General features: G+C 60.1%; 2 protein-coding genes across 3 annotated transcripts; both read right to left on the bottom strand.

Annotated features, from left to right (window-relative positions):
• Nucleotides 1-610: 610 nt before the first annotated feature.
• Nucleotides 611-17,927, bottom strand: MRPL9 (mitochondrial ribosomal protein L9). The gene is made up of 7 exons (XM_075261227.1): nucleotides 17,820-17,927; nucleotides 13,271-13,430; nucleotides 13,073-13,197; nucleotides 11,330-11,383; nucleotides 1,967-2,068; nucleotides 1,317-1,400; nucleotides 611-977 (listed from the first exon to the last, which is right to left on the bottom strand). Exons 1-7 carry the CDS (start codon nucleotides 17,877-17,879, stop codon nucleotides 705-707), a joined length of 858 nt encoding a protein of 285 aa, XP_075117328.1. The 5' UTR covers nucleotides 17,880-17,927; the 3' UTR covers nucleotides 611-704.
• Nucleotides 17,928-21,929: 4,002 nt separating this feature from the next.
• Nucleotides 21,930-27,632, bottom strand: TDRKH (tudor and KH domain containing). Of its 2 annotated transcripts, XM_075261230.1 has the most exons (13): nucleotides 27,382-27,632; nucleotides 27,213-27,304; nucleotides 26,941-27,133; nucleotides 26,715-26,857; nucleotides 26,386-26,629; nucleotides 26,140-26,303; nucleotides 25,298-25,470; nucleotides 25,153-25,217; nucleotides 24,462-24,613; nucleotides 24,221-24,325; nucleotides 24,068-24,146; nucleotides 23,472-23,909; nucleotides 21,930-22,093 (listed from the first exon to the last, which is right to left on the bottom strand). In XM_075261230.1, the coding sequence occupies exons 1-13, from the start codon at nucleotides 27,482-27,484 to the stop codon at nucleotides 22,047-22,049; spliced, it is 1,998 nt and encodes a 665-aa protein (XP_075117331.1). In that variant the 5' UTR covers nucleotides 27,485-27,632; the 3' UTR covers nucleotides 21,930-22,046. The 2 variants fall into 2 exon arrangements, with proteins under 2 accessions (XP_075117331.1, XP_075117332.1); XM_075261231.1 differs by lacking the exon at nucleotides 23,472-23,909.
• Nucleotides 27,633-27,642: the final 10 nt, after the last annotated feature.

The following is a 27,642-nucleotide window of genomic DNA, read 5'->3' as shown; positions in this document are numbered from 1 at the left end:
CCGATGTGTTGATGATGTCATCGTGATGAGTCTGTGATGTCATAACAGTATAATACCCACACGAGATCTGCAGAGCATTGCTCATCTCTGACATCCACATTGTGTTATACCCTGCAGATTATTACACCTCTGTCCTCTCTACATATCTGCAGAACATCGCTCCTCTACCTCCTGATACATAGCGATCTATCCTGCAGAGTATTACTCCTCTAGACTGGCTCATTAACCCCTCCCTGCCCACATCTAGCAGTAATGAGTGGCGGCTGCAGGCTGGCAGTGAAGGCGTTAAGCAGTGTGCTGGGGGGGAGGGGGCTGTTCGGCGCTCTGCCCTCCCCCGTGAGGATCTGCTGCCTGGGGGGGGGACGCACGACATTGTGTCACAGACAATGGAGAGAATGGCAGCCGGCAGGTGTCAGGTTGTGGCAGCAGGAAGAGCCCCCTCCCCCACCGCCGCCTTCTATAGGGGCACAATTCACGTGCGACACTTATCCCGAACCTCCGAGCAAAAGCCGCCCCGCTGCGCGCAAACATTGCTACATGTCCCCTGCCTGCGCCCAATCCCAGAGCGCCGCCGCATCACGTGACCGCACACACAACACGCAGCTTCATCCAATATGGAGGTTGTTTTTATTACAAACGAGACGACGTATCCAGTCCAAAAATGGCGCAAACCGCCACGACACAGCAGACGCCACAGAGCGGGCTCAGTTTGTTGTGGACTTTGGGGGAGTGCTGCCATCTGCTGGTGAATCTGAGGTAATGCCACCTTCTGGGGCTGATTGTGAGGTTGTGTCGCCCTCTGCTGGTGATTCTGAGGTGACTCCTCCCCCTGCCGGTGATTCTGAAGCGACTCCGCCCCCTGCCGGTGAGGCAGTGTTCTGCGCTTGCTTGGACAGCCAGTGCTTGTACCGTTTGGTCTTCGGTTTCATGTAGTGCGCGACGTCCATCGGCACCCGCACCGTGTCAAGGCCGTTCACCTGCGAGGACAACCAAAAATTAGACGGTAACGTAACCCCAAGATGTCCCCTCGGCCCCCCGAACACAACGACGGGAGGAACAAAGAACGTCTTAGTCTCCACACTCCATGGACATCCCAGCGTGTAATGCCTCACTCCTCCTGTGGGGGCGCTGCATAGAAACTACAACAATGAGGTCCCCAAACTGATGGATCCAGCGGCCATGTTATAGTGGTGTCAGTATGGAGCAGACGTGACTGATTGTGGAGAGAACGTCCCTGAGGATACAGGTCATGTGATAACAGGGTGACTTGTGATTGGCTGACCCTTGTGTGGGCAGCCACGATTGTAGGAACTCACCGTCACTTCACACCAGTACTCGCCGAACCTTGTGATGGGCTCATCGGGGATCTTCAGAGCTTCTATAGGAGCCACCACCCCTAGCTGGAGAGAGGAGACGTCTGGTCATCACTGGTCACAAAACACTGCACATGCATGTCCACCTCACCCAGAACATGTCCACCATCCACAGGACCCCAATGGCCACCTCAGACCTCACCCAGAACATGTCCACCATCCACAGGACCCCAATGTCCACCTCAGATCTCACCTAGGACATGTCCACCATCCACAGAACCCCAATGGCCACCTCAGACCTCACCCAGAACATGTCCACCAGACCCCAATGTCTACCTCAGACCTCACCTAGGACATGTCCACCATCCACAGAACCCCAATGGCCACCTCAGACCTCACCCAGAACATGTCCACCAGACCCCAATGTCTACCTCAGACCTCACCTAGGACATGTCCACCATCCACCAGACCCCAATGGCCACCTCAGACCTCACTTAGGACATGTCCACCATCCACAGGACCCCAATGGCCACCTCAGACCTCACCCAGAACATGTCCACCATGAGCAGTGACCCAACCCACTTGCACCTGGCGGACGGCTGTATTGTCTAGTACTCGCTCCGCCATGACGCCACACAAGAGGTTCCTCTTACGTTCTTCAGCAGATGTCGCGCCACAATCTCCTTGTCCAGCTGCCATTTTATACTCGTCTTCATTTCCACCTTCAGCCGGGAATTCTCCAGATATTTCACTGTCTGGAGGCAAAAATCAGAAATCGTGATCAGTGACCGAGCTCCCCCCCCTCCCCCGTGCACAATATGGCGGATGACGAACGGCTCATCCCAATTAGCAGCTTCTTCTTCTATCTTCAGTAAATCCTACAGCTAATCCGCCTTACAGGAGAGGCCGTATGTGCACACTGTGTGCCGCGGGGGGAGGGGCTCACATGTCCCAGCACCCCCTGCTGGTTTACTGGATGTACCACACGTTCTCTGCTGCGGGGCATTGTGGGAAATGTAGTGTTTATACTGGAAAGAGCACAGGGCGGGGCTATATGTACAGCACACATCAGTGGGTGGAGCGCAGGGCGGGGCTCTATGTACAGCACACATCAGTGGGTGGAGCGCAGGGCGGGGCTCTATCACACATCAGTGGGTGGAGCACAGGGCGGGGCTCTATGTACAGCACACATCAGTGGGTGGAGCACAGGGCGGGGCTCTATGTACAGCACACATCAGTGGGTGGAGCGCAGGGAGGGGCTCTATATACAGCACACATCAGTGGGTGGAGCACAGGGCAGGGCTCTATGTACAGCACACATCAGTGGGTGGAGCACAGGGCGGGGCTCTATGTACAGCACACATCAGTGGGTGGAGCGCAGGGCGGGGCTCTATATACAGCACACATCAGTGGGTGGAGCACAGGGCGGGGCTCTATGTACAGCACACATCAGTGGGTGGAGCGCAGGGCGGGGCTCTATGTACAGCACACATCAGTGGGTGGAGCGCAGGGAGGGGCTCTATGTACAGCACACATCAGTGGGTGGAGCGCAGAGCGGGGCTCTATGTACAGCACACATCAGTGGGTGGAGCGCAGGGCGGGGCTCTATGTACAGCACACATCAGTGGGTGGAGCGCAGGGCGGGGCTCTATGTACAGCACACATCAGTGGGTGGATCACAGGGCGGGGCTCTACGTACAGCACACATCAGTGGGTGGAGCGCAGAGCGGGGCTCTATGTACAGCACACATCAGTGGGTGGAGCGCAGGGGGGGGCTCTACATACAGCACACATCAGTGGGTGGAGCGCAGGGCGGGGCTCTATATACAGCACACATCAGTGGGTGGAGCGCAGGGCGGGGCTCTATATACAGCACACATCAGTGGGTGGAGCACAGGGCGGGGCTCTATATACAGCACACATCAGTGGGTGGAGCACAGGGCGGGGCTCTATATACAGCACACATCAGTGGGTGGAGCACAGGGCGGGACTCTATGTACAGCACACATCAGTGGGTGGAGCACAGGGCGGGGCTCTATCACACATCAGTGGGTGGAGCGCAGGGCGGGGCGCTATGTACAGCACACATCAGTGGGTGGAGCACAGGGCAGGGCTCTATGTACAGCACACATCAGTGGGTGGAGCACAGGGAGGGGCTCTATGTACAGCACACATCAGTGGGTGGAGCACAGGGCGGGGCTCTATGTACAGCACACATCAGTGGGTGGAGCGCAGAGCGGGGCTCTATGTACAGCACACATCAGTGGGTGGAGCACAGGGCGGGGCGCTATGTACAGCACACATCAGTGGGTGGAGCGCAGGGCGGGGCTCTATGTACAGCACACATCAGTGGGTGGAGCACAGGGCGGGGCTCTATGTACAGCACACATCAGTGGGTGGAGCACAGGGCGGGGCTCTATCACACATCAGTGGGTGGAGCACAGGGCGGGGCTCTATGTACAGCACACATCAGTGGGTGGAGCGCAGGGCGGGGCTCTATATACAGCACACATCAGTGGGTGGAGCGCAGGGAGGGGCTCTATGTACAGCACACAGTGGGTGGAGCACAGGGCGGGGCTCTATGTACAGCACACATCAGTGGGTGGAGCACAGGGCGGGGCTCTATGTACAGCACACATCAGTGGGTGGAGCACAGGGCGGGGCGCTATGTACAGCACACATCAGTGGGTGGAGCACAGGGCGGGGCTCTATGTACAGCACACATCAGTGGGTGGAGCACAGGGCGGGGCTCTATGTACAGCACACATCAGTGGGTGGAGCACAGGGCGGGGCTCTATGTACAGCACACATCAGTGGGTGGAGCACAGGGCGGGGCACTATGTACAGCACACATCAGTGGGTGGAGCGCAGAGCGGGGCTCTATGTACAGCACACATCAGTGGGTGGGGCGCAGGGCGGGGCTCTATATACAGCACACATTAGTGGGTGGAGCACAGGGAGGGGCTCTATATACAGCACACATCAGTGGGTGGAGCACAGGGAGGGGCTCTATGTACAGCACACATCAGTGGGTGGAGCGCAGGGCGGGGCTCTATGTACAGCACACATCAGTGGGTGGAGCACAGGGCGGGGCGCTATGTACAGCACACATCAGTGGGTGGGGCACAGGGCGGGGCGCTATGTACAGCACACATCAGTGGGTGGAGCACAGGGCGGGGCTCTATATACAGCACACATCAGTGGGTGGAGCGCAGGGCGGGGCTCTATATACAGCACACATCAGTGGGTGGAGCGCAGGGCGGGGCTCTATGTACAGCACACATCAGTGGGTGGAGCACAGGGCGGGGCACTATGTACAGCACACATCAGTGGGTGGAGCGCAGGGCGGGGCACTATGTACAGCACACATCAGTGGGTGGAGCGCAGGGCGGGGCTCTATGTACAGCACACATCAGTGGGTGGAGCGCAGGGCGGGGCTCTATATACAGCACACATCAGTGGGTGGAGCGCAGGGCGGGGCTCTATATACAGCACACATCAGTGGGTGGAGCACAGGGCGGGGCTCTATATACAGCACACATCAGTGGGTGGAGCACAGGGCGGGGCTCTATATACAGCACACATCAGTGGGTGGAGCACAGGGCGGGGCTCTATATACAGCACACATCAGTGGGTGGAGCACAGGGCGGGACTCTATGTACAGCACACATCAGTGGGTGGAGCACAGGGCGGGGCTCTATCACACATCAGTGGGTGGAGCGCAGGGCGGGGCGCTATGTACAGCACACATCAGTGGGTGGAGCACAGGGCAGGGCTCTATGTACAGCACACATCAGTGGGTGGAGCGCAGAGCGGGGCTCTATGTATAGCACACATCAGTGGGTGGAGCACAGGGAGGGGCTCTATGTACAGCACACATCAGTGGGTGGAGCGCAGAGCGGGGCTCTATGTACAGCACACATCAGTGGGTGGAGCACAGGGCGGGGCGCTATGTACAGCACACATCAGTGGGTGGAGCGCAGGGCGGGGCTCTATGTACAGCACACATCAGTGGGTGGAGCACAGGGCGGGGCTCTATCACACATCAGTGGGTGGAGCACAGGGCGGGGCTCTATGTACAGCACACATCAGTGGGTGGAGCGCAGGGCGGGGCTCTATATACAGCACACATCAGTGGGTGGAGCACAGGGCGGGGCTCTACGTACAGCACACATCAGTGGGTGGAGCGCAGAGCGGGGCTCTATGTACAGCACACATCAGTGGGTGGAGCGCAGGGGGGGGCTCTACATACAGCACACATCAGTGGGTGGAGCGCAGGGCGGGGCTCTATATACAGCACACATCAGTGGGTGGAGCGCAGGGCGGGGCTCTATATACAGCACACATCAGTGGGTGGAGCACAGGGCGGGGCTCTATATACAGCACACATCAGTGGGTGGAGCACAGGGCGGGGCTCTATATACAGCACACATCAGTGGGTGGAGCACAGGGCGGGACTCTATGTACAGCACACATCAGTGGGTGGAGCACAGGGCGGGGCTCTATCACACATCAGTGGGTGGAGCGCAGGGCGGGGCGCTATGTACAGCACACATCAGTGGGTGGAGCACAGGGCAGGGCTCTATGTACAGCACACATCAGTGGGTGGAGCACAGGGAGGGGCTCTATGTACAGCACACATCAGTGGGTGGAGCGCAGAGCGGGGCTCTATGTACAGCACACATCAGTGGGTGGAGCACAGGGCGGGGCGCTATGTACAGCACACATCAGTGGGTGGAGCGCAGGGCGGGGCTCTATGTACAGCACACATCAGTGGGTGGAGCACAGGGCGGGGCTCTATGTACAGCACACATCAGTGGGTGGAGCACAGGGCGGGGCTCTATCACACATCAGTGGGTGGAGCACAGGGCGGGGCTCTATGTACAGCACACATCAGTGGGTGGAGCGCAGGGCGGGGCTCTATATACAGCACACATCAGTGGGTGGAGCGCAGGGAGGGGCTCTATGTACAGCACACAGTGGGTGGAGCACAGGGCGGGGCTCTATGTACAGCACACATCAGTGGGTGGAGCACAGGGCGGGGCTCTATGTACAGCACACATCAGTGGGTGGAGCACAGGGCGGGGCGCTATGTACAGCACACATCAGTGGGTGGAGCACAGGGCGGGGCTCTATGTACAGCACACATCAGTGGGTGGAGCACAGGGCGGGGCTCTATGTACAGCACACATCAGTGGGTGGAGCACAGGGCGGGGCTCTATGTACAGCACACATCAGTGGGTGGAGCACAGGGCGGGGCACTATGTACAGCACACATCAGTGGGTGGAGCGCAGAGCGGGGCTCTATGTACAGCACACATCAGTGGGTGGGGCGCAGGGCGGGGCTCTATATACAGCACACATTAGTGGGTGGAGCACAGGGAGGGGCTCTATATACAGCACACATCAGTGGGTGGAGCACAGGGAGGGGCTCTATGTACAGCACACATCAGTGGGTGGAGCGCAGGGCGGGGCTCTATGTACAGCACACATCAGTGGGTGGAGCACAGGGCGGGGCTCTATGTACAGCACACATCAGTGGGTGGAGCGCAGGGAGGGGCTCTATATACAGCACACATCAGTGGGTGGAGCACAGGGCGGGGCTCTATGTACAGCACACATCAGTGGGTGGAGCACAGGGCGGGGCTCTATGTACAGCACACATCAGTGGGTGGAGCGCAGGGCGGGGCTCTATATACAGCACACATCAGTGGGTGGAGCACAGGGCGGGGCTCTATGTACAGCACACATCAGTGGGTGGAGCGCAGGGCGGGGCTCTATGTACAGCACACATCAGTGGGTGGAGCGCAGGGAGGGGCTCTATGTACAGCACACATCAGTGGGTGGAGCGCAGAGCGGGGCTCTATGTACAGCACACATCAGTGGGTGGAGCGCAGGGCGGGGCTCTATGTACAGCACACATCAGTGGGTGGAGCGCAGGGCGGGGCTCTATGTACAGCACACATCAGTGGGTGGATCACAGGGCGGGGCTCTACGTACAGCACACATCAGTGGGTGGAGCGCAGAGCGGGGCTCTATGTACAGCACACATCAGTGGGTGGAGCGCAGGGGGGGGCTCTACATACAGCACACATCAGTGGGTGGAGCGCAGGGCGGGGCTCTATATACAGCACACATCAGTGGGTGGAGCGCAGGGCGGGGCTCTATATACAGCACACATCAGTGGGTGGAGCACAGGGCGGGGCTCTATATACAGCACACATCAGTGGGTGGAGCACAGGGCGGGGCTCTATATACAGCACACATCAGTGGGTGGAGCACAGGGCGGGACTCTATGTACAGCACACATCAGTGGGTGGAGCGCAGGGCGGGGCGCTATGTACAGCACACATCAGTGGGTGGAGCACAGGGCAGGGCTCTATGTACAGCACACATCAGTGGGTGGAGCGCAGAGCGGGGCTCTATGTACAGCACACATCAGTGGGTGGAGCACAGGGCGGGGCTCTATGTACAGCACACATCAGTGGGTGGAGCACAGGGCGGGGCTCTATCACACATCAGTGGGTGGAGCACAGGGCGGGGCTCTATGTACAGCACACATCAGTGGGTGGAGCGCAGGGCGGGGCTCTATGTACAGCACACAGTGGGTGGAGCACAGGGCGGGGCTCTATGTACAGCACACATCAGTGGGTGGAGCACAGGGCGGGGCTCTATGTACAGCACACATCAGTGGGTGGAGCACAGGGCGGGGCGCTATGTACAGCACACATCAGTGGGTGGAGCACAGGGCGGGGCTCTATGTACAGCACACATCAGTGGGTGGAGCACAGGGCGGGGCTCTATGTACAGCACACATCAGTGGGTGGAGCACAGGGCGGGGCTCTATGTACAGCACACATCAGTGGGTGGAGCACAGGGCGGGGCACTATGTACAGCACACATCAGTGGGTGGAGCGCAGAGCGGGGCTCTATGTACAGCACACATCAGTGGGTGGGGCACAGGGCGGGGCTCTATATACAGCACACATTAGTGGGTGGAGCACAGGGAGGGGCTCTATATACAGCACACATCAGTGGGTGGAGCACAGGGAGGGGCTCTATGTACAGCACACATCAGTGGGTGGAGCGCAGGGCGGGGCTCTATGTACAGCACACATCAGTGGGTGGAGCACAGGGCGGGGCGCTATGTACAGCACACATCAGTGGGTGGGGCACAGGGCGGGGCGCTATGTACAGCACACATCAGTGGGTGGAGCACAGGGCGGGGCTCTATATACAGCACACATCAGTGGGTGGAGCGCAGGGCGGGGCTCTATATACAGCACACATCAGTGGGTGGAGCGCAGGGCGGGGCTCTATGTACAGCACACATCAGTGGGTGGAGCGCAGGGCGGGGCTCTATGTACAGCACACATCAGTGGGTGGAGCACAGGGCGGGGCACTATGTACAGCACACATCAGTGGGTGGAGCGCAGGGCGGGGCACTATGTACAGCACACATCAGTGGGTGGAGCGCAGGGCGGGGCTCTATGTACAGCACACATCAGTGGGTGGAGCGCAGGGCGGGGCTCTATATACAGCACACATCAGTGGGTGGAGCACAGGGCGGGGCTCTATATACAGCACACATCAGTGGGTGGAGCACAGGGCGGGGCTCTATATACAGCACACATCAGTGGGTGGAGCACAGGGCGGGGCTCTATATACAGCACACATCAGTGGGTGGAGCACAGGGCGGGACTCTATGTACAGCACACATCAGTGGGTGGAGCACAGGGCGGGGCTCTATCACACATCAGTGGGTGGAGCGCAGGGCGGGGCGCTATGTACAGCACACATCAGTGGGTGGAGCACAGGGCAGGGCTCTATGTACAGCACACATCAGTGGGTGGAGCGCAGAGCGGGGCTCTATGTATAGCACACATCAGTGGGTGGAGCACAGGGAGGGGCTCTATGTACAGCACACATCAGTGGGTGGAGCGCAGAGCGGGGCTCTATGTACAGCACACATCAGTGGGTGGAGCACAGGGCGGGGCGCTATGTACAGCACACATCAGTGGGTGGAGCGCAGGGCGGGGCTCTATGTACAGCACACATCAGTGGGTGGAGCACAGGGCGGGGCTCTATGTACAGCACACATCAGTGGGTGGAGCACAGGGCGGGGCTCTATCACACATCAGTGGGTGGAGCACAGGGCGGGGCTCTATGTACAGCACACATCAGTGGGTGGAGCGCAGGGCGGGGCTCTATATACAGCACACATCAGTGGGTGGAGCACAGGGAGGGGCTCTATGTACAGCACACAGTGGGTGGAGCACAGGGCGGGGCTCTATGTACAGCACACATCAGTGGGTGGAGCACAGGGCGGGGCTCTATGTACAGCACACATCAGTGGGTGGAGCACAGGGCGGGGCGCTATGTACAGCACACATCAGTGGGTGGAGCACAGGGCGGGGCTCTATGTACAGCACACATCAGTGGGTGGAGCACAGGGCGGGGCTCTATGTACAGCACACATCAGTGGGTGGAGCACAGGGCGGGGCTCTATGTACAGCACACATCAGTGGGTGGAGCACAGGGCGGGGCGCTATGAACAGCACACATCAGTGGGTGGGGCACAGGGCGGGGCTCTATATACAGCACACATTAGTGGGTGGAGCACAGGGAGGGGCTCTATATACAGCACACATCAGTGGGTGGAGCACAGGGAGGGGCTCTATGTACAGCACACATCAGTGGGTGGAGCACAGGGCGGGGCTCTATGTACAGCACACATCAGTGGGTGGAGCGCAGGGCGGGGCTCTATGTACAGCACACATCAGTGGGTGGAGCGCAGGGCGGGGCTCTATGTACAGCACACATCAGTGGGTGGAGCACAGGGCGGGGCGCTATGTACAGCACACATCAGTGGGTGGGGCACAGGGCGGGGCGCTATGTACAGCACACATCAGTGGGTGGAGCACAGGGCGGGGCTCTATGTATAGCACACATCAGTGGGTGGAGCACAGGGCGGGGCTCTATGTATAGCACACATCAGTGGGTGGAGCACAGGGCGGGGCTCTATATACAGCACACATCAGTGGGTGGAGCGCAGGGCGGGGCTCTATATACAGCACACATCAGTGGGTGGGGCACAGGGAGGGGCTCTATATACAGCACACATCAGTGGGTGGAGCACAGGGCGGGGCTCTATATACAGCACACATCAGTGGGTGGAGCGCAGGGCGGGGCTCTATATACAGCACACATCAGTGGGTGGAGCGCAGGGCGGGGCTCTATATACAGCACACATCAGTGGGTGGAGCGCAGGGCGGGGCTCTATGTACAGCACACATCAGTGGGTGGAGCGCAGGGCGGGGCTCTATGTACAGCACACATCAGTGGGTGGAGCACAGGGCGGGGCACTATGTACAGCACACATCAGTGGGTGGAGCGCAGGGCGGGGCACTATGTACAGCACACATCAGTGGGTGGAGCGCAGGGCGGGGCTCTATGTACAGCACACATCAGTGGGTGGAGCACAGGGCGGGGCTCTATGTACAGCACACATCAGTGGGTGGAGCGCAGGGCGGGGCTCTATGTACAGCACACATCAGTGGGTGGAGCGCAGGGCGGGGCTCTATGTACAGCACACATCAGTGGGTGGAGCGCAGGGCGGGGCTCTATGTACAGCACACATCAGTGGGTGGAGCACAGGGCGGGGCACTATGTACAGCACACATCAGTGGGTGGAGCACAGGGCGGGGCACTATGTACAGCACACATCAGTGGGTGGAGCACAGGGCGGGGCTCTATGTACAGCACACATCAGTGGGTGGAGCGCAGGGCGGGGCTCTATGTACAGCACACATCAGTGGGTGGAGCACAGGGCGGGGCACTATGTACAGCACACATCAGTGGGTGGAGCGCAGGGCGGGGCTCTATGTACAGCACACATCAGTGGGTGGAGCGCAGGGCGGGGCTCTATGTACAGCACACAGTGGGTGGAGCACAGGGAGGGGCTCTATGTACAGCACACATCAGTGGGTGGAGCACAGATTTCGGGATAGTCTCACCATCTCGCCCGTCCAGGTCTGTTTTCTGCCTCCAAGCTCACCCGACTGCTGCAACTAGAATGAAGAGATAAAAGCATCAGTAAAGCAGCCGCCCCCTGACCTCACCTGGCCCCGCCCCCACAATCACCCCACCTACCCACCCCAACCTTCTCTCCCTACATATTCCCAGTCCTTAGCCTCCCCTCCACATGCCCAGTCCTTAGCCTCCTTCCCCTCCAAATTCCCAGTCCTTAGCCTCCCCCTCCACATTCTCAGTCCTTAGCCTCCCCTCCCCCTCCACATTCTCAGTCCTTAGCCTCCCCTTATGCCCCCATCTTATTCCCAGTCCTTAGCCTCCCCTCCCCCTCCACATTCTCAGTCCTTAGCCTCCCCTCCCCCTCCACATTCTAAGTCCTTAGCCTCCCCTCATGCCCCCATCTTATTCCCAGTCCTTAGCCTCCCCTCCCCTCATGCCCCCATCTTATTCCCAGTCCTTAGCCTCCCCTCCCCCTCCACATTCTCAGTCCTTAGCCTCCCCTCCCCCTCCACATTCTCAGTCCTTAGCCTCCCCTCATGCCCCCATCTTATTCCCAGTCCTTAGCCTCCCCTCCCCCTCCACATTCCCAGTCCTTACCCTCCTCTCCCCCTCCACATTCTCAGTCCTTAGCCTCCCCTCATGCCCCCATCTTATTCCCAGTCCTTAGCCTCCCCTCCCCCTCCACATTCTCAGTCCTTAGCCTCCCCTCCCCCTCCACATTCTAAGTCCTTAGCCTCCCCTCATGCCCCCATCTTATTCCCAGTCCTTAGCCTCCCCTCCCCCTCCACATTCTCAGTCCTTAGCCTCCCCTCCCCCTCCACATTCTCAGTCCTTAGCCTCCCCTCATGCCCCCATCTTATTCCCAGTCCTTAGCCTCCCCTCCCCCTCCACAGTCCTTAGCCTCCCCTCCCCCTCCACATTCTCAGTCCTTAGCCTCCCCTCCTCCTCCCCATTCTCAGTCCTTAGCCTCCCCTCATGCCCCCATCTTATTCCCAGTCCTTAGCCTCCCCTCCCCCTCCACAGTCCTTAGCCTCCCCTCCCCCTCCACATTCCCAGTCCTTACCCTCCTCTCCCCCTCCACATTCTCAGTCCTTAGCCTCCCCTCATGCCCCCATCTTGTTCCCAGTCCTTAGCCTCCCCTCCCCATTCTCAGTCCTTAGCCTCCCCTCATGCCCCCATCTTATTCCCAGTCCTTAGCCTCCCCTCCCCATTCTCAGTCCTTAGCCTCCCCTCATGCCCCCATCTTATTCCCAGTCCTTAGCCTCCCCTCCCCCTCCACAGTCCTTAGCCTCCCCTCCCCCTCCACATTCCCAGTCCTTACCCTCCTCTCCCCCTCCACATTCTCAGTCCTTAGCCTCCCCTCATGCCCCCATCTTGTTCCCAGTCCTTAGCCTCCCCTCCCCATTCTCAGTCCTTAGCCTCCCCTCATGCCCCCATCTTATTCCCAGTCCTTAGCCTCCCCTCCCCCTCCACATTCTCAGTCCTTAGCCTCCCCTCCCCCTCCACATTCTAAGTCCTTAGCCTCCCCTCATGCCCCCATCTTATTCCCAGTCCTTAGCCTCCCCTCCCCCTCCACATTCTCAGTCCTTAGCCTCCCCTCCCCCTCCACATTCTCAGTCCTTAGCCTCCCCTCATGTCCCCATCTTATTCCCAGTCCTTACCCTCCTCTCCTCCTCCACATTCTCAGTCCTTAGCCTCCCCTCCCCCTCCCCATTCCCAGTCCTTACCCTCCTCTCCTCCTCGAACATCATTTTATTTTCGGGGGAGGCGTAGACCGCCATTCCTTGGGCCAGCAGTTTGTTCCGCCCCATTCTCTTGTCCACCAGCACCGTGTCTCCGCGGCTGCCCAGCTCTGGAAGAGACAGAAGATAATGGCGGCTGCCTGTGGCCCTACATAGAGCGGAGCCCCAGGAGCCCGGCCTTACGGTGCACGTTCTGTGTGAGGATCAGCTCCATCTTCTCCTTCGTGCCATGCTTGGTGTCCTCCAGGACCCGGTAGATTCGGTGTTTGCGGGGGTGGAGGTACGGCTCCTTCCCCTCCTTGGCGAGTGGCACATTCCACCAGCGCTCCACAACCACCGTGCCCTGAAACAACCCCAAAATATCAGGTCAAATGTGGGGAGGGGCCAGGGGGGTAATTATATAGGGCTAACTGGGCAACAGGAGAGGAGGCTGTGGGAGGAGACAACAGGTGTCAGGGGAGGGACATGGGGCTGTGGGAGGAGACAACAGGTGTCAGGGGAGGGACATGGGGCTGTGGGAGGAGACAACAGGCATCAGGGGAGGGGTTTGAGACTGTGGGAGGAGACAACAGGCGTCAGGGGAGGGGTATGAGGCTGTGGGAGGAGACAACAGGCGTCAGGGGAGGGGCATGGGGCTGTGGGAGGAGAGAACAGGCCTCAGGGGAGGGGCATGAGGCTGTGGGAGGAGAGAGCAGGCGTCAGGGGAGGGGCATGAGATAACAGGTATCAGGGGAGGGGCATGAGGCTGTGGGAGGAGAGAGCAGGCGTCAGGGGAGGGGCATGAGGCTGTGGGAGGAGAGAACAGGCCTCAGGGGAGGGGCATGAGGCTGTGGGAGGAGATAACAGGTGTCAGGGGAGGGGCATGGGGCTGTGGGAGGAGATAACAGGTGTCAGGGGAGGGGCATGGGGCTGTGGGAGGAGAGAACAGGTGTCAGGGGAGGGGCATGAGATAACAGGTATCAGGGGAGGGGCATGAGGCTGTGGGAGGAGAGAACAGGCGTCAGGGGAGGGGCATGAGGCTGTGGGAGGAGAGAGCAGGCGTCAGGGGAGGGGCATGAGGCTGTGGGAGGAGAGAACAGGCCTCAGGGGAGGGGCATGAGGCTGTGGGAGGAGATAACAGGTGTCAGGGGAGGGGCATGGGGCTGTGGGAGGAGAGAGCAGGTGTCAGGGGAGGGGCATGGGGCTGTGGGAGGAGAGAACAGGTGTCAGGGGAGGGGCATGAGATAACAGGTATCGGGGAGGGGCATGAGGCTGTGGGAGGAGAGAGCAGGCGTCAGGGGAGGGGCATGAGGCTGTGGGAGGAGAGAGCAGGCCTCAGGGGAGGGGCATGAGGCTGTGGGAGGAGAGAACAGGCGTCAGGGGAGGGGCATGAGGCTGTGGGAGGAGAGAACAGGTGTCAGGGGAGGGGTATGAGGCTGTGGGAGGAGATAACAGGTATCGGGGAGGGGCATGAGGCTGTGGGAGGAGAGAACAGGTGTCAGGGGAGGGGTATGAGGCTGTGGGAGGAGAGAACAGGTGTCAGGGGAGGGGCATGGGGCTGTGGGAGGAGAGAGCAGGTGTCAGGGGAGGGGCATGAGGCTGTGGGAGGAGAGAGCAGGTGTCAGGGGAGGGGCATGAGGCTGTGGGAGGAGAGAGCAGGTCTCAGGGGAGGGGCATGAGGCTGTGGGAGGAGAGAACAGGCCTCAGGGGAGGGGCATGAGGCTGTGGGAGGAGAGAACAGGCCTCAGGGGAGGGGCATGAGGCTGTGGGAGGAGAGAACAGGTGTCAGGGGAGGGGCATGGGGCTGTGGGAGGAGAGAACAGGTGTCAGGGGAGGGGCATGAGATAACAGGTATCAGGGGAGGGGCATGAGGCTGTGGGAGGAGAGAACAGGTATCAGGGGAGGGGCATGGGGCTGTGGGAAGAGAGAGCAGGTGTCAGGGGAGGGGCATGAGGCTGTGGGAGGAGAGAGCAGGTGTCAGGGGAGGGGCATGAGGCTGTGGGAGGAGAGAACAGGCCTCAGGGGAGGGGCATGAGGCTGTGGGAGGAGAGAACAGGCCTCAGGGGAGGGGCATGAGGCTGTGGGAGGAGAGAATAGGCCTCAGGGGAGGGGCATGAGGCTGTGGGAGGAGAGAACAGGCCTCAGGGGAGGGGCATGAGGCTGTGGGAGGAGATAACAGGCATCAGGGGAGGGGCATGAGGCTGTGGGAGGAGATAACAGGTGTCAGGGGAGGGGCATGAGGCTGTGGGAGGAGAGAACAGGTGTCAGGGGAGGGGCATGGGGCTGTGGGAGGAGAGAACAGGTGTCAGGGGAGGGGCATGGGGCTGTGGGAGGAGAGAACAGGTGTCAGGGGAGGGGCATGAGATAACAGGTATCAGGGGAGGGGCATGAGGCTGTGGGAGGAGAGAACAGGTATCAGGGGAGGGGCATGGGGCTGTGGGAGGAGAGAACAGGTGTCAGGGGAGGGGCATGAGATAACAGGTATCAGGGGAGGGGCATGAGATAACAGGTATCAGGGGAGGGGCATGAGGCTGTGGGAGGAGAGAACAGGTATCAGGGGAGGGGCATGGGGCTGTGGGAAGAGAGAGCAGGTGTCAGGGGAGGGGCATGAGGCTGTGGGAGGAGAGAGCAGGTGTCAGGGGAGGGGCATGAGGCTGTGGGAGGAGAGAACAGGCCTCAGGGGAGGGGCATGAGGCTGTGGGAGGAGAGAATAGGCCTCAGGGGAGGGGCATGAGGCTGTGGGAGGAGAGAACAGGCCTCAGGGGAGGGGCATGAGGCTGTGGGAGGAGAGAACAGGCCTCAGGGGAGGGGCATGAGGCTGTGGGAGGAGATAACAGGCATCAGGGGAGGGGCATGAGGCTGTGGGAGGAGAGAATAGGCCTCAGGGGAGGGGCATGAGGCTGTGGGAGGAGAGAACAGGCCTCAGGGGAGGGGCATGAGGCTGTGGGAGGAGATAACAGGCATCAGGGGAGGGGCATGAGGCTGTGGGAGGAGATAACAGGTGTCAGGGGAGGGGCATGGGGCTGTGGGAGGAGAGAACAGGTGTCAGGGGAGGGGCATGGGGCTGTGGGAGGAGAGAACAGGTGTCAGGGGAGGGGCATGAGATAACAGGTATCAGGGGAGGGGCATGAGGCTGTGGGAGGAGAGAACAGGTATCAGGGGAGGGGCATGGGGCTGTGGGAGGAGAGAGCAGGTGTCAGGGGAGGGGCATGAGGCTGTGGGAGGAGAGAGCAGGTGTCAGGGGAGGGGCATGAGGCTGTGGGAGGAGAGAGCAGGTGTCAGGGGAGGGGCATGAGGCTGTGGGAGGAGAGAACAGGTGTCAGGGGGAGGAGCCTTCAGCCAGCTGGCCCATCAGGGGGAGGAGCCCAGCGGTGTGACCTACTGTGATACTGGACTACCTATGGGTATGGTGGCTTCTGCACTGTGACCAGAGTAACACGAAGCCCCGGGCCCCCAGCTCAGGGGCGGATGCAGGGCCGGGCGAGCCGGGCAACCGCCCAGGCCTAACAAAATGATCCCGGTCTGCATGTCCTGACTTCCTACGGACGCCGATGAGCTGAACACATAGGCGTTTAAAGCAGGAGCTGTCACAGCTCAGCTCCTGCTTTAACGCTGAGCTCCGGCATTTGTAGCCGCGATGTGATGACGTCACATCGCGGCTACAATATGTGTATGAGGGAGAGAGCTGCGGGGGAACGAGGGAAGGCGAGTGTGTGTGAGAACAGTATGACACTGGGGCAGATGAAGGGGGGAGAACGGCATGACACTGGGGCAGATGAAGGGGGAAGAACGGCATGACACTGGGGCAGATGAAGGGGGGAGAACGGCATGACACTGGGGCAGATGAAGGGGGGAGAACGGCATGACACTGGGGCAGATGAAGGGGGGAGAACAGCATGACACTGGGGCAAATGAAGGGGGCAGAACGGCATGACACTGGGGCAGATGAAGGGGGGGTAGAACGGCATGACACTGGGGCAGATGAAGGGGGGAGAACGGCATGGCACTGGGGCAAATGAAGGGGGAGAGAACGGCATGACACTGGGGCAAATGAAGGGGGGGGGGGGAGAACGGCCTGACACTGGGGCAGATGAAGGGGGGACATGAAACTGTGGGCAGATAAAGGGGGAGAATGGCATGAAACTGGGGACAGAGATAGAGGGGGGGGACATGAAACTAGGGGTAGATGAAGGGTGTATATGAAACTGGGGGAGAGATGGAGGGGGGACATATAATTTACGGGTGACTGTAGGAGGATTATACTGTGTGGAATCACATGAAAAATTGATGGGAATGGGCGGAGTCACCATAAAAGTGGGCGGGGTCTAATTTGCTGCACGTTTTATTCCCTCTTTCTAGTCTGTTGGGAAGTACAGGTTAGAAGGGCGAGACTCCCCGGTAAGTAGGGCCCCGCCAAAGTCAATTGCCCAGGGAAAACCCTGGATCCGCCACTGCCCCAGCTATAATGCACTGCTCTCCTAATAGTGGGCCCTCGAGGGCCCCGGGCTCATTGCACCCCCTGTGTGTGACATGGCCGCTTCTTACATATAGTAGACAACCCATATAAGGAGATGTTACCCATGGCAACCAATCACATGACGGCTTTCATTCTCACACACCGCTGACATACACCTAGAAGCTGGCTGCTGATTGGCTGCCCTGGCTTCCTCACGAGACACAGTATGGCGGGCCGGGGGCTCAGGGCGGTGCGGTGGGCGCACTCAGGTCACTGCAGGGGCTGACGGGCACTCACCCGGATCTGGGTGACGGTCGGTGACCCGCGGCTCAGGAGGCGGCTGCACGTCCTCAACATCCCGGCGGCTCTGACATCCAAGGGCAGCACATGTGAAGCGGCGGCCAATCAGCGCCTGTCCTGAGCGTCACGTGACCCGCAGGCGCTCTATAGTCAGCACAGTGATGAGTAGAGGGAACAACTGTCATAGCAACGAGACGAGGAATTGTCTCCAAGCAGCGGCCGCCATATTTCCTGAGTCTGAGATCCCCTGCCTGAGGCTTCCTGTGCCTCACACCTCAGCCCCTGCAGTGCAGCCTCCTGGACATCAATCCCTTCAGGTCTGAGCTCGGGGAATATAAAACATGGCTGCAGTTCATTACCCCTGAGGTCGGCCCCGGCCATCTTCTGCTGGGTGCACATTCTAAAAATCTGTATCTCTATCTTGTATGTGCGGCCATTCCGTCTCCACGGAAACATTTGGCTCTTCCCGATTCCTTTACACCCTTCATAGGGCGCCTCCTGCAGGATAACACACGTCACAGACTGAACAATGGCGAGCTGCCCCATTCTTGGTTCCTCCTGGGCGTGGCTTGTCTCTTCTGCTAGTGATGTCATCAGTGACCTCACACCCTTTATAATAAGCCGGATCCTGGTTCTCACAATCCTGAGGAGGCCGAAATTTCAGGGTGTAGATCCTACAAGGATGACTGACAGGTTATATCAGGCCAGGGTGGTGGAGGGGGTGCTGTCCTGGTGGTCACTGATGACATCACAAGTAGAGCAGACAGGCCACGCCCAGGAGGAACCAACAATGACCACCATTGCTCTGACATTCTCCTGTAGGGACTACAATACTGTGCACACGTCCTGTGTCGTACACGCTATACACCTGCGCACGCGTCCTGTGTCGTACACGCTATACACCTGTGCGCGCGTCCTGTGTCGTACACGCTATACACCTGTGCGCGCGTCCTGTGACGTACACGCTATACACCTGTGCGCGCGTCCTGTGTCGTACACGCTATACACCTGTGCGCGCGTCCTGTGTCGTACACGCTATACTCCTGTGCGCGCGTCCTGTGACGTACACGCAAAAAACCTGTGCGCGCGTCCTGTGACGTACACGCTATACACCTGTGCGCGCGTCCTGTGTCGCACACGCTATACACCTGTGCGCGCGTCCTGTGACGTACACGCTATACACCTGCGCACGCGTCCTGTGTCGTACACGCTATACACCTGTGCGCGCGTCCTGTGTCGTACACGCTATACACCTGTGCGCGCGTCCTGTGACGTACACGCTATACACCTGTGCGCGCGTCCTGTGTCGTACACGCTATACACCTGTGCGCGCGTCCTGTGTCGTACACGCTATACACCTGTGCGCGCGTCCTGTGACGTACACGCAAAAAACCTGTGCGCGCGTCCTGTGACGTACACGCTATACACCTGTGCGCGCGTCCTGTGTCGCACACGCTATACACCTGTGCGCGCGTCCTGTGACGTACACGCTATACACCTGTGCGCGCGTCCTGTGACGTACACGCTATACACCTGTGCGCGCGTCCTGTGTCGTACACGCTATACACCTGCGCGCGCGTCCTGTGACGTACACGCTATACACCTGCGCGCGCGTCCCGTGTCGTACACGCTATACACCTGCGCGCGCGTCCCGTGTCGTACACGCTATACACCTGCGCGCGCGTCCCGTGTCGTACACGCTATACACCTGCGCGCGCGTCCCGTGTCGTACACGCTGTACACCTGCGCGCGCGTCCCGTGACGTACACGCTATACACCTGCGCGCGCGTCCCGTGTCGTACACGCTATACACCTGCGCGCGCGTCCCGTGTCGTACACGCTATACACCTGCGCGCGCGTCCCGTGTCGTACACGCTGTACACCTGCGCGCGCGTCCCGTGACGTACACGCTGTACACCTGCGCGCGCGTCCCGTGACGTACACGCTGTACACCTGCGCGCGCGTCCCGTGTCGTACAAGCTGTACACCTGCGCGCGCGTCCCGTGACGTACACGCTATACACCTGCGCGCGCGTCCCGTGACGTACACGCTATACACCTGCGCGCGCGTCCCGTGTCGTACACGCTATACACCTGCGCGCGCGTCCTGTGACGTACACGCTATACACCTGCGCGCGCGTCCTGTGTCGTACACGCTATACACCTGTGCGCGCGTCCTGTGTCGTACACGCTATACACCTGTGCGCGCGTCCTGTGTCGTACACGCTGTACACCTGCGCGCGCGTCCTGTGACGTACACGCTATACACCTGCGCGCGCGTCCTGTGACGTACACGCTATACACCTGTGCGCGCGTCCTGTGACGTACACGCTATACACCTGTGCGCGCGTCCTGTGTCGTACACGCTATACACCTGTGCGCGCGTCCTGTGACGTACACGCAAAAAACCTGTGCGCGCGTCCTGTGACGTACACGCTATACACCTGTGCGCGCGTCCTGTGTCGTACACGCTATACACCTGTGCGCGCGTCCTGTGACGTACACGCTATACACCTGTGCACGCGTCCTGTGTCGTACACGCTATACACCTGTGCGCGCGTCCTGTGACGTACACGCAAAAAACCTGTGCGCGCGTCCTGTGACGTACACGCTATACACCTGTGCGCGCGTCCTGTGTCGTACACGCTATACACCTGTGCGCGCGTCCTGTGACGTACACGCTATACACCTGTGCGCGCGTCCTGTGACGTACACGCTATACACCTGTGCACGCGTCCTGTGGCGTACACGCTATACACCTGTGCGCGCGTCCTGTGTCGTACACGCTATACACCTGTGCGCGCGTCCTGTGTCGTACACGCTATACACCTGTGCGCGCGTCCTGTGACGTACACGCTATACACCTGTGCACGCGTCCTGTGTCGTACACGCTATACACCTGTGCACACGTCCTGTGACGTACACGCTATACACCTGGGGGTGGTTGGTTTTACTGACCACCTGTATGTGGCTGCCCTGACTCCTCCGAGGACCCCGGTAGCCATTAGTCCTGGGTGGTTCAGAGTGATTCCTTAGAGGTGGAGCAGCCTAGTGGTCGGAAGTAGCCATTACACCCGAGCACATAAATATACTCACTTTGCCATGAAGTGGGCGCCTGTAATCCAAACCTTCACCCCGCTCCACCATTTCCCTCCAGGATCCTTGTAGGATGACCCCGCTCCGGCCTCCGGTGTTTCGCCGTCTCTGCTGCCCCTGGCATTCCTGAGATGAGGCGTCTGCAGTTACGGGTGGAGTCGGGACAGTCACATCTGAGACCCCTGACCACGGTACAGTGAATTACTGGGGGAGGGGGCAGCAGGGTCTCTCGGATTGGAGGGGGGGGATATTAATAGACCACTTTCCTCCAGGCGGGCAGGTTGTCCGTCCTCACAGATGCAGCCGCTCCGGCCATGACACCAGCTCTCCTCCAGTTCCGATACGAGCAGGGACAGGACACCCTCCACTGGTTCGGACTCCTGACCCATCAGCGACTCTTTCTGGACTCCGCAGCCCAACTTCTGGAGCAAGCCGAGCCTGAGGGGTAAGGCCCCAAATACTCCATAGGTAACATTATACTCCAGTCACATCCAGAGCAGCACTTAGGGTTGAGAGCCTGAACGGGTCATGTGGTGCTCCTATCTATGGACATGAGTCCTCTAGAGCATATCGTGCAGCTTAGGATGTGACTGGAGAAGAGATTACACTAATTCTCCATTGCACGAGAGATCGGAGTTACCGGCCCTTTCCTCATTCGCAGCCTGGCAGCCATCTTGGAGTTTGTGGAGGTGAAGATGGAGGCAATTTGGGTACTTGTAGGAGTCAGAAAGGAACAGCTGGAGAGAGGTAAGGGGAGGAGCCTGGCGGTGGGTGGGGTTACACGGCGGAGGTGCTGCAAGTGACGGACGCCGCCATGTTCTCCTTATGTAGGTCGTCTCCTCAGAGCTTTCAGTTACGTCGGCTTCGAGGTTGTAAGGCCGGAACAGCGGCAGTGGCTGCCGACCTGCAGCGACAACATCTTCCTGGTCTACGTGATGGACAGGCCGCAGGATAAAAGCCTCCAATAGGAACAAGCTGTGAGGAGGCAATAAACGGCGCAGTGGGCGGAGTCTGGCAGTAAACAAACAGAATAACCTTTATTATTAACAAGAACTGTATGTACAACTGGTAAACATGGAGAACTGGAACGTGTAAGAACGCAAAGTGCAGCAACGGGAGGAGCTCAGGGCTAGTCTTCTATCACTATGACATCACGGCTGGGACTCAGGAGCGGGTCTGTGGAGAGAGAGCAGAAGGGTCAGCAAGAGAGTGTGGTGGCGGGCCAGGAGAGGAGCGTGGCCATAGCCCGAGGGCGGGAGAGGGCCAGAGGGGGAGGAGAGGAGCGTGGCCATAGAGCGAGGGCGGGAGAGGAGCAAGGTCAGAGGACAAGGGTGGGAGAGGGCCAGGGGGGGGGGGGGGGGAAGAGGAGCGTGGCCATAGACCGAGGGCAGGAGAGGAGCAGGAGAGGAGCAGGGCCATAGACCGAGGACGGGAGAGGAGCGGGGCCAGGGGTGGGAAAGGAGTGTGGCTATAGACAGAGGGCGGGGCCAGGGGGTGGGAGAGGAGCGTGGCCATAGAGTGAGGGCAGGAGAGGAGAAGGAGAGGGCCAGGGGCAGGAGAGGAGCAAGGTCAGAGGACAAGGGTGGGAGAGGGCCAGGGGGGGGGGGGGAAGAGGAGCGTGGCCATAGACCGAGGGCAGGAGAGGAGCAGGAGAGGAGCGTGGCCATAGCCCGAGGGCGGGAGAGGGCCAGAGGGGGAGGAGAGGAGCGTGGCCATAGAGCGAGGGCGGGAGAGGAGCAAGGTCAGAGGACAAGGGTGGGAGAGGGCCAGAGGGGGGGGGGGGGGGGAAGAGGAGCGTGGCCATAGACCGAGGGCAGGAGAGGAGCAGGGCCATAGACCGAGGACGGGAGAGGAGCGGGGCCAGGGGTGGGAAAGGAGTGTGGCTATAGACAGAGGGCGGGGCCAGGGGGTGGGAGAGAGCCAGAGGGGGAGGAGAGGAGCGTGGCCATAGAGCGAGGGCGGGAGAGGAGCAAGGTCAGAGGACAAGGGTGGGAGAGGGCCGGGGGGGGGGGGGGGGGTAGAGGAGCGTGGCCATAGACCGAGGGCAGGAGAGGGCCAGGGGCAGGAGAGGAGCAGGGCCATAGACCGAGGACGGGAGAGGAGCGGGGCCAGGGGTGGGAAAGGAGTGTGGCTATAGACAGAGGGCGGGGCCAGGGGGTGGGAGAGAAGCGTGGCCATAGAGCGAGGGCAGGAGAGGAGAAGGAGAGGGCCAGGGGCAGGAAAGGAGTGTGGCCATAGACCGAGGGTGGGGAGAGGAGCGGGGGCAGGGGCAAGAGATGAGCGTGGCCAGGGGGCAGGGGCGGGAGAGGAGCGGGGCCATGGGCCGAGAAGGGTTTTGATGAAGTGCAAAGAGGACAGTGCAGGGGTGGGAGGAGAGTGAGGTGGAGTAAGTGACAGACACCATATGCTGTGATAAGTGCAGTGCACCCCCTCCCTCTGTCAGGACTACGGGCTCCACCGGTGACAGCCATGGGGGCCCCTGTGACTACGGCAGCACAGTGCTTTAGTGAGACCCGTCCTCATCTTTTCACCATCAGGTCACACTGTATTTTACCAGAAGCCCTCGCCTCCTTTTTTCCGCCCATCTGAACCTCCTCAGCGTCTTCTTCGCTGTCTGAGCTGATGGTGATGACGTCTCCGCTGGTGAAGATGGAGCTGGTGGAGGCTTCGTCAGTCAGGTAGTAGAAGCAGCCACGGGGGGAGTAGACGCTGCTGTCCTCCAGATTGGAGGACACAAAGCTCTGCCCCTCTGAGGCGGTGCAGGTGGAGCAGGACATCTCCCCCGAGGTCCCAGAAGATGAAATAGAAGAGCTTGTGTTCTCAGGGGACGGGCTGGAGGTGGCGGCCGGGGCGAGGGCGCTGTTACCAATATTCTGCTCCAAGCTGTCCACTTCCTCCATAGACTCCAGGCAGGGTGAGGGGGAGGAGATGCCGCTCTGCGGGGGGTCAGGGCTGGGGGTCACATCTGCTCGCATCATCTCAATAGACCCATCTGGGATGTAGGTATCCAAGGGTTAACCAACCAAGATGGCGGCATCATTCACAATACTAGACAGACAATGAGGACTAAACTAAGGCTGAGGGGCTGTCACCATGGGGTGGGGGGGATGACCCTGGACCCCCCCCGCCAGGCTCGTACTCTGCACTCACCAGATGCCAGGCGCCCCTCCTCCTGCCGGCTGGAGAAGCTGCCATGTTCTGACCTCATGGACAAGTTGGTGACTTCTTCCTGCAGGGGGCAGCACAGAGTGAGCAGAGAATGCAGAGTGACAGTCAGCAGAGGAGGAGGAGGAGGACACTCACCAGGAGACGAGACACCAGGGATTCATCTTCATCGGCTTTCATGGGGCTGAGCCGATACTGTACAGCATGGCCCTGGCGGATCAGCTCCAAACCGATGTCCAGCATCTGAGAGGAGAAGGACAACGGCCAGAAGATCACAACCCCGGCCAGACATCATATCCCATCCTATAGCCACTAGTTATGATTGCAGCTCTGGATGTGACTTGTGGGTAATGGGGGGGGGGGGGGTCCCTGGACTCACCGGGTCACTGCAGGGGTCATACAGTCCGATCTGGAAGCAGCGAGACCCCCCGGGAGACGGAAAGCTGGAGATTTTGGCCAGCAGCGGCTTCCATTCAGCGCAGTGCGACAACGTGTCAAAAGCGTCCAGGGCTGGATCAGACCAAGCGCCCCCTGCCAGGAGAAGAGAGCGAGTAAGTGCCCCTGGCCCAAGATACCCCCAGTGTGTGGGAGGGGCCCCATATTACAGGATACCCCCAGTGTGTGGGAGGGGCCCCGTATTACAGGATACCCCCAGTGTGTGGGAGGGGCCCCGTATTACAGGATACCCCCAGTGTGTGGGAGGGGCCCCGTATTACAGGAAACCCCCAGTGTGTGGGAGGGGCCCCATATTACAGGATACCCCCAGTGTGTGGGAGGGGCCCCGTATTACAGGAAACCCCCAGTGTGTGGGAGGGGCCCCATATTACAGGATACCCCCAGTGTGTGGGAGGGGCCCCGTATTACAGGATACGCCCAGTGTGTGGGAGGGGCCCCGTATTACAGGATACCCCCAGTGTGTGGGAGGGGCCCCGTATTACAGGATACCCCCAGTGTGTGGGAGGGGCCACCTTGTATCACTGTATATAACAAGATACTCCCCTCGGAGAAAGGTAAGGCCGGACGTGGATGGTCCCGGAGCCCGGGGGGAGGCGCTATAGGACACCACTCACCTCGGGGGGCGACTCCAGAGAGGCAGCATTCAATCGCCTGGAATGGGAGACTCAGGAAGTCACTCCTTGAAAAGAACCAAGTCCCTGGTTATATGGCGCAGAAGGCGGGGCTTGGGGGAGGCAGGGCTACTGCGCCACCACTCACCGGAGCGGGAACAGGTTGTCTCTGGCCACCTCCCAGTTGTCACCATAGTCCACATAGTACAGATCCACGTTCCCATTCTTCAGGAAGCCCAGCACCTCGGCCCGGTACCAGAACCCGTCACTATGGAAAGGGGCCGCCACGATGTCACCCACCTGCAGCTCCGGCACCGCCTCCTGAGCAAGAGTGACATCATTAGAAGGAGGGGCAACAACAAAGCACGGTAGTGACATCATGAGAGGAGGGGCAAGACAGTGACATTATTAGTAGGATGCACAGCAGAGCAAGGTAGTGACGTCATGAGAGGAGGGGCAACATATGAGGGGAGGGGCAAGGTAGTGACGTCATTAGAAAGAGCAACAAGCAAGGTAGTGACATCATGAGAGGAGGCGTAAAAGATCAAGAGAATGACATCACTAGGGGAGGAGCAGCCCTTAGCACCTCCCCCTCACAATGGATCCACCAATAGAGATGTGAATTCCTCTGACATCAGCTTTGCCCGTTTTTGCCCCGGTGAGGTTAGTTTCGGCACTGATATCCCTGCCATGTCAGAGGGGCGGGGCCTTACAGCTCCATAGACTTGTACTCCTTCATCCCTCTACATCCAGGGGGTCCTCTGAGCTGAGGGGGAGTGGCCTGCATGGGCTGGGGCGGGGCCTTACAGCTCCATAGACTTGTACTCCTTCATCCCTCTACATCCAGGGGGTCCTCTGAGGGGGAGTGGCCTGCATGGGCTGGGGCGGGGCCTTACAGCTCCATAGACTTGTACTCCTTCATCCCTCTACATCCAGGGGGTCCTCTGAGCTGAGGGGGAGTGGCCTGCATGGGCTGGGGCGGGGCCTTACCCTCCTCTGCCTTTGGTAGTGGTCACTCATCTCACTGGTCAGTTTGTCCAGCTGCGAGGATCGGGATCCCAGGATCTGTATCCAGAAGTGATTCGGGTTCTCCGCGGCCGACACGTACACGTCCACGTACTCGTCTGCGCGGAAGCTGAAGTCCGGGCTTGGGACTGCAAGACAAAATGGAAGCTAGTCACGTCCAATCAGATGCCCTGCTGGGAATCATGTGACTGGGCAGGAAGCAGAACATACCCTCAAACTTGCAGACGTAAGTGGTGTCAGCCATGTTTTCCTTGGCGGCGGGGTCACTCTCTGTAGAGTCCACGGTCTGGAGAGCTTCCCTGGGCGGCGGCTGTATCTGCTCGTCCTCTGGGTGGCGCTGCTGTTCGGTCTTCTTTACAGCGATGATCTCTTTCCTGCGGGAGCGGAAGGTGGAGGACTCTGCGGCTCGGCGCTGGACGGCGGCCTCCTCCTCTGACGCCTTCTGGAGGAGGGTCTGAGCGGAGGAGGGGCAGAGGGTTATGGGGGGCACTGACACTACTACCCCCCTCATCCTCTCAGTCCCCCCTCCCCCCGCACACCTTGGCGGTCGCCACCTGCTCCCAGGTCCCGCTGACGGTGACGCATCGTGTTGGCGCCATCTGGCCGCCCTCCGCCTGGCGCTCGCAGTCGATTGTGGCCCCAGAACTTCTGCTTATTTCCCGAATCCGCTCGCCCCCGTGCCCTGTAACCAGAGGAGCGCTCACCAGCCTGTGGGGGACATGAAGAGAATGCCAGGGCAGCAGTGCAGACTGACACGGGTGTTACCTATGATGCGGCCGATAGACCTGGCGGGGTAGTGGAGCTCCACCCTCAGCGCCGCGCCGTCCTGCAGGATCCCGTGCAGCAGCTGCTGGGTTTGGCGCACTTGCGCAGGACTACCCTTGAGGGTCAGCTCGCGGTCTCCTCCGCTATTTGTCGCCGTGGTCACTTCAATGTGGGCGTGGCTTTGCTCCATCAGCTGCGGAAGAAAAACGGTAGGAATAACGGTGTACACGAGACTGTGCCATTACGTGGAGGCGCCCGGCGGCGTGACCTACCTGCTCAGCGATGGCGCCGTCCTGCCCTATGAGGAGCTCTGCGGCCCGCTGGGGGAGGGTCACACGTAGCTCGTCCTCTCCGCGGTTCGGGGCTGGAGGAGGACACACAGGTTACCGGACATGGCGGACCGCAGCGGCGGTGGCGGTCTCTGCGCAGCGCGCTCCTCACCTGTCTGCTGGGATCTGGAGTAATACACGTACAGCAGCGCCGCCCCGGCGGACAACCCCAACACCACCTGCTGCCTGGTGCTCAGGCTGGGCCACCGATCCATGGCCCTGCACACACAACTAATGGGGGTCAGAGACAACCGGCTGCAGCTGTCACCGGGACCGGACACCGAGCACTCACCTCCCGGGACACAGGCGCAGCAAGCCGGGATTTATCTCCTCCCCGGACCGGAGATGTGAGGAAGCCTCAGCTGTGGGGGAG

Source organism: Leptodactylus fuscus (assembly GCF_031893055.1).
Source record: "Leptodactylus fuscus isolate aLepFus1 chromosome 7 unlocalized genomic scaffold, aLepFus1.hap2 SUPER_7_unloc_1, whole genome shotgun sequence".
Taxonomy (NCBI): domain Eukaryota; kingdom Metazoa; phylum Chordata; class Amphibia; order Anura; family Leptodactylidae; genus Leptodactylus; species Leptodactylus fuscus.
Note: the sequence above shows the minus strand (reverse complement) of the source record. Positions and strands in the feature narration are given on the sequence as shown.

Bases quoted from the DNA above. Each gene is read 5' to 3' on its own strand.
- MRPL9 (XM_075261227.1), bottom strand. From the start codon at position 17,879: ATGTTGAGGACGTGCAGCCGCCTCCTGAGCCGCGGGTCACCGACCGTC. The intron at 13,198-13,270 runs GTAAGGCCGGGC...TGTCTCTTCCAG, and splicing joins CCTCACACAGAACGTGCACC to AGCTGGGCAGCCGCGGAGAC. The intron at 2,069-11,329 runs GTGAGACTATCC...TTTTGCCTCCAG, and splicing joins AGACCTGGACGGGCGAGATG to ACAGTGAAATATCTGGAGAA.
- TDRKH (XM_075261230.1), bottom strand. From the start codon at position 27,484: ATGGATCGGTGGCCCAGCCTGAGCACCAGGCAGCAGGTGGTGTTGGGG. The intron at 26,304-26,385 runs GTATGTTCTGCT...TTTGTCTTGCAG, and splicing joins TTACGTCTGCAAGTTTGAGG to TCCCAAGCCCGGACTTCAGC. The intron at 25,471-26,139 runs GTAAGGCCCCGC...ACTCTTGCTCAG, and splicing joins ACTACCAAAGGCAGAGGAGG to GAGGCGGTGCCGGAGCTGCA.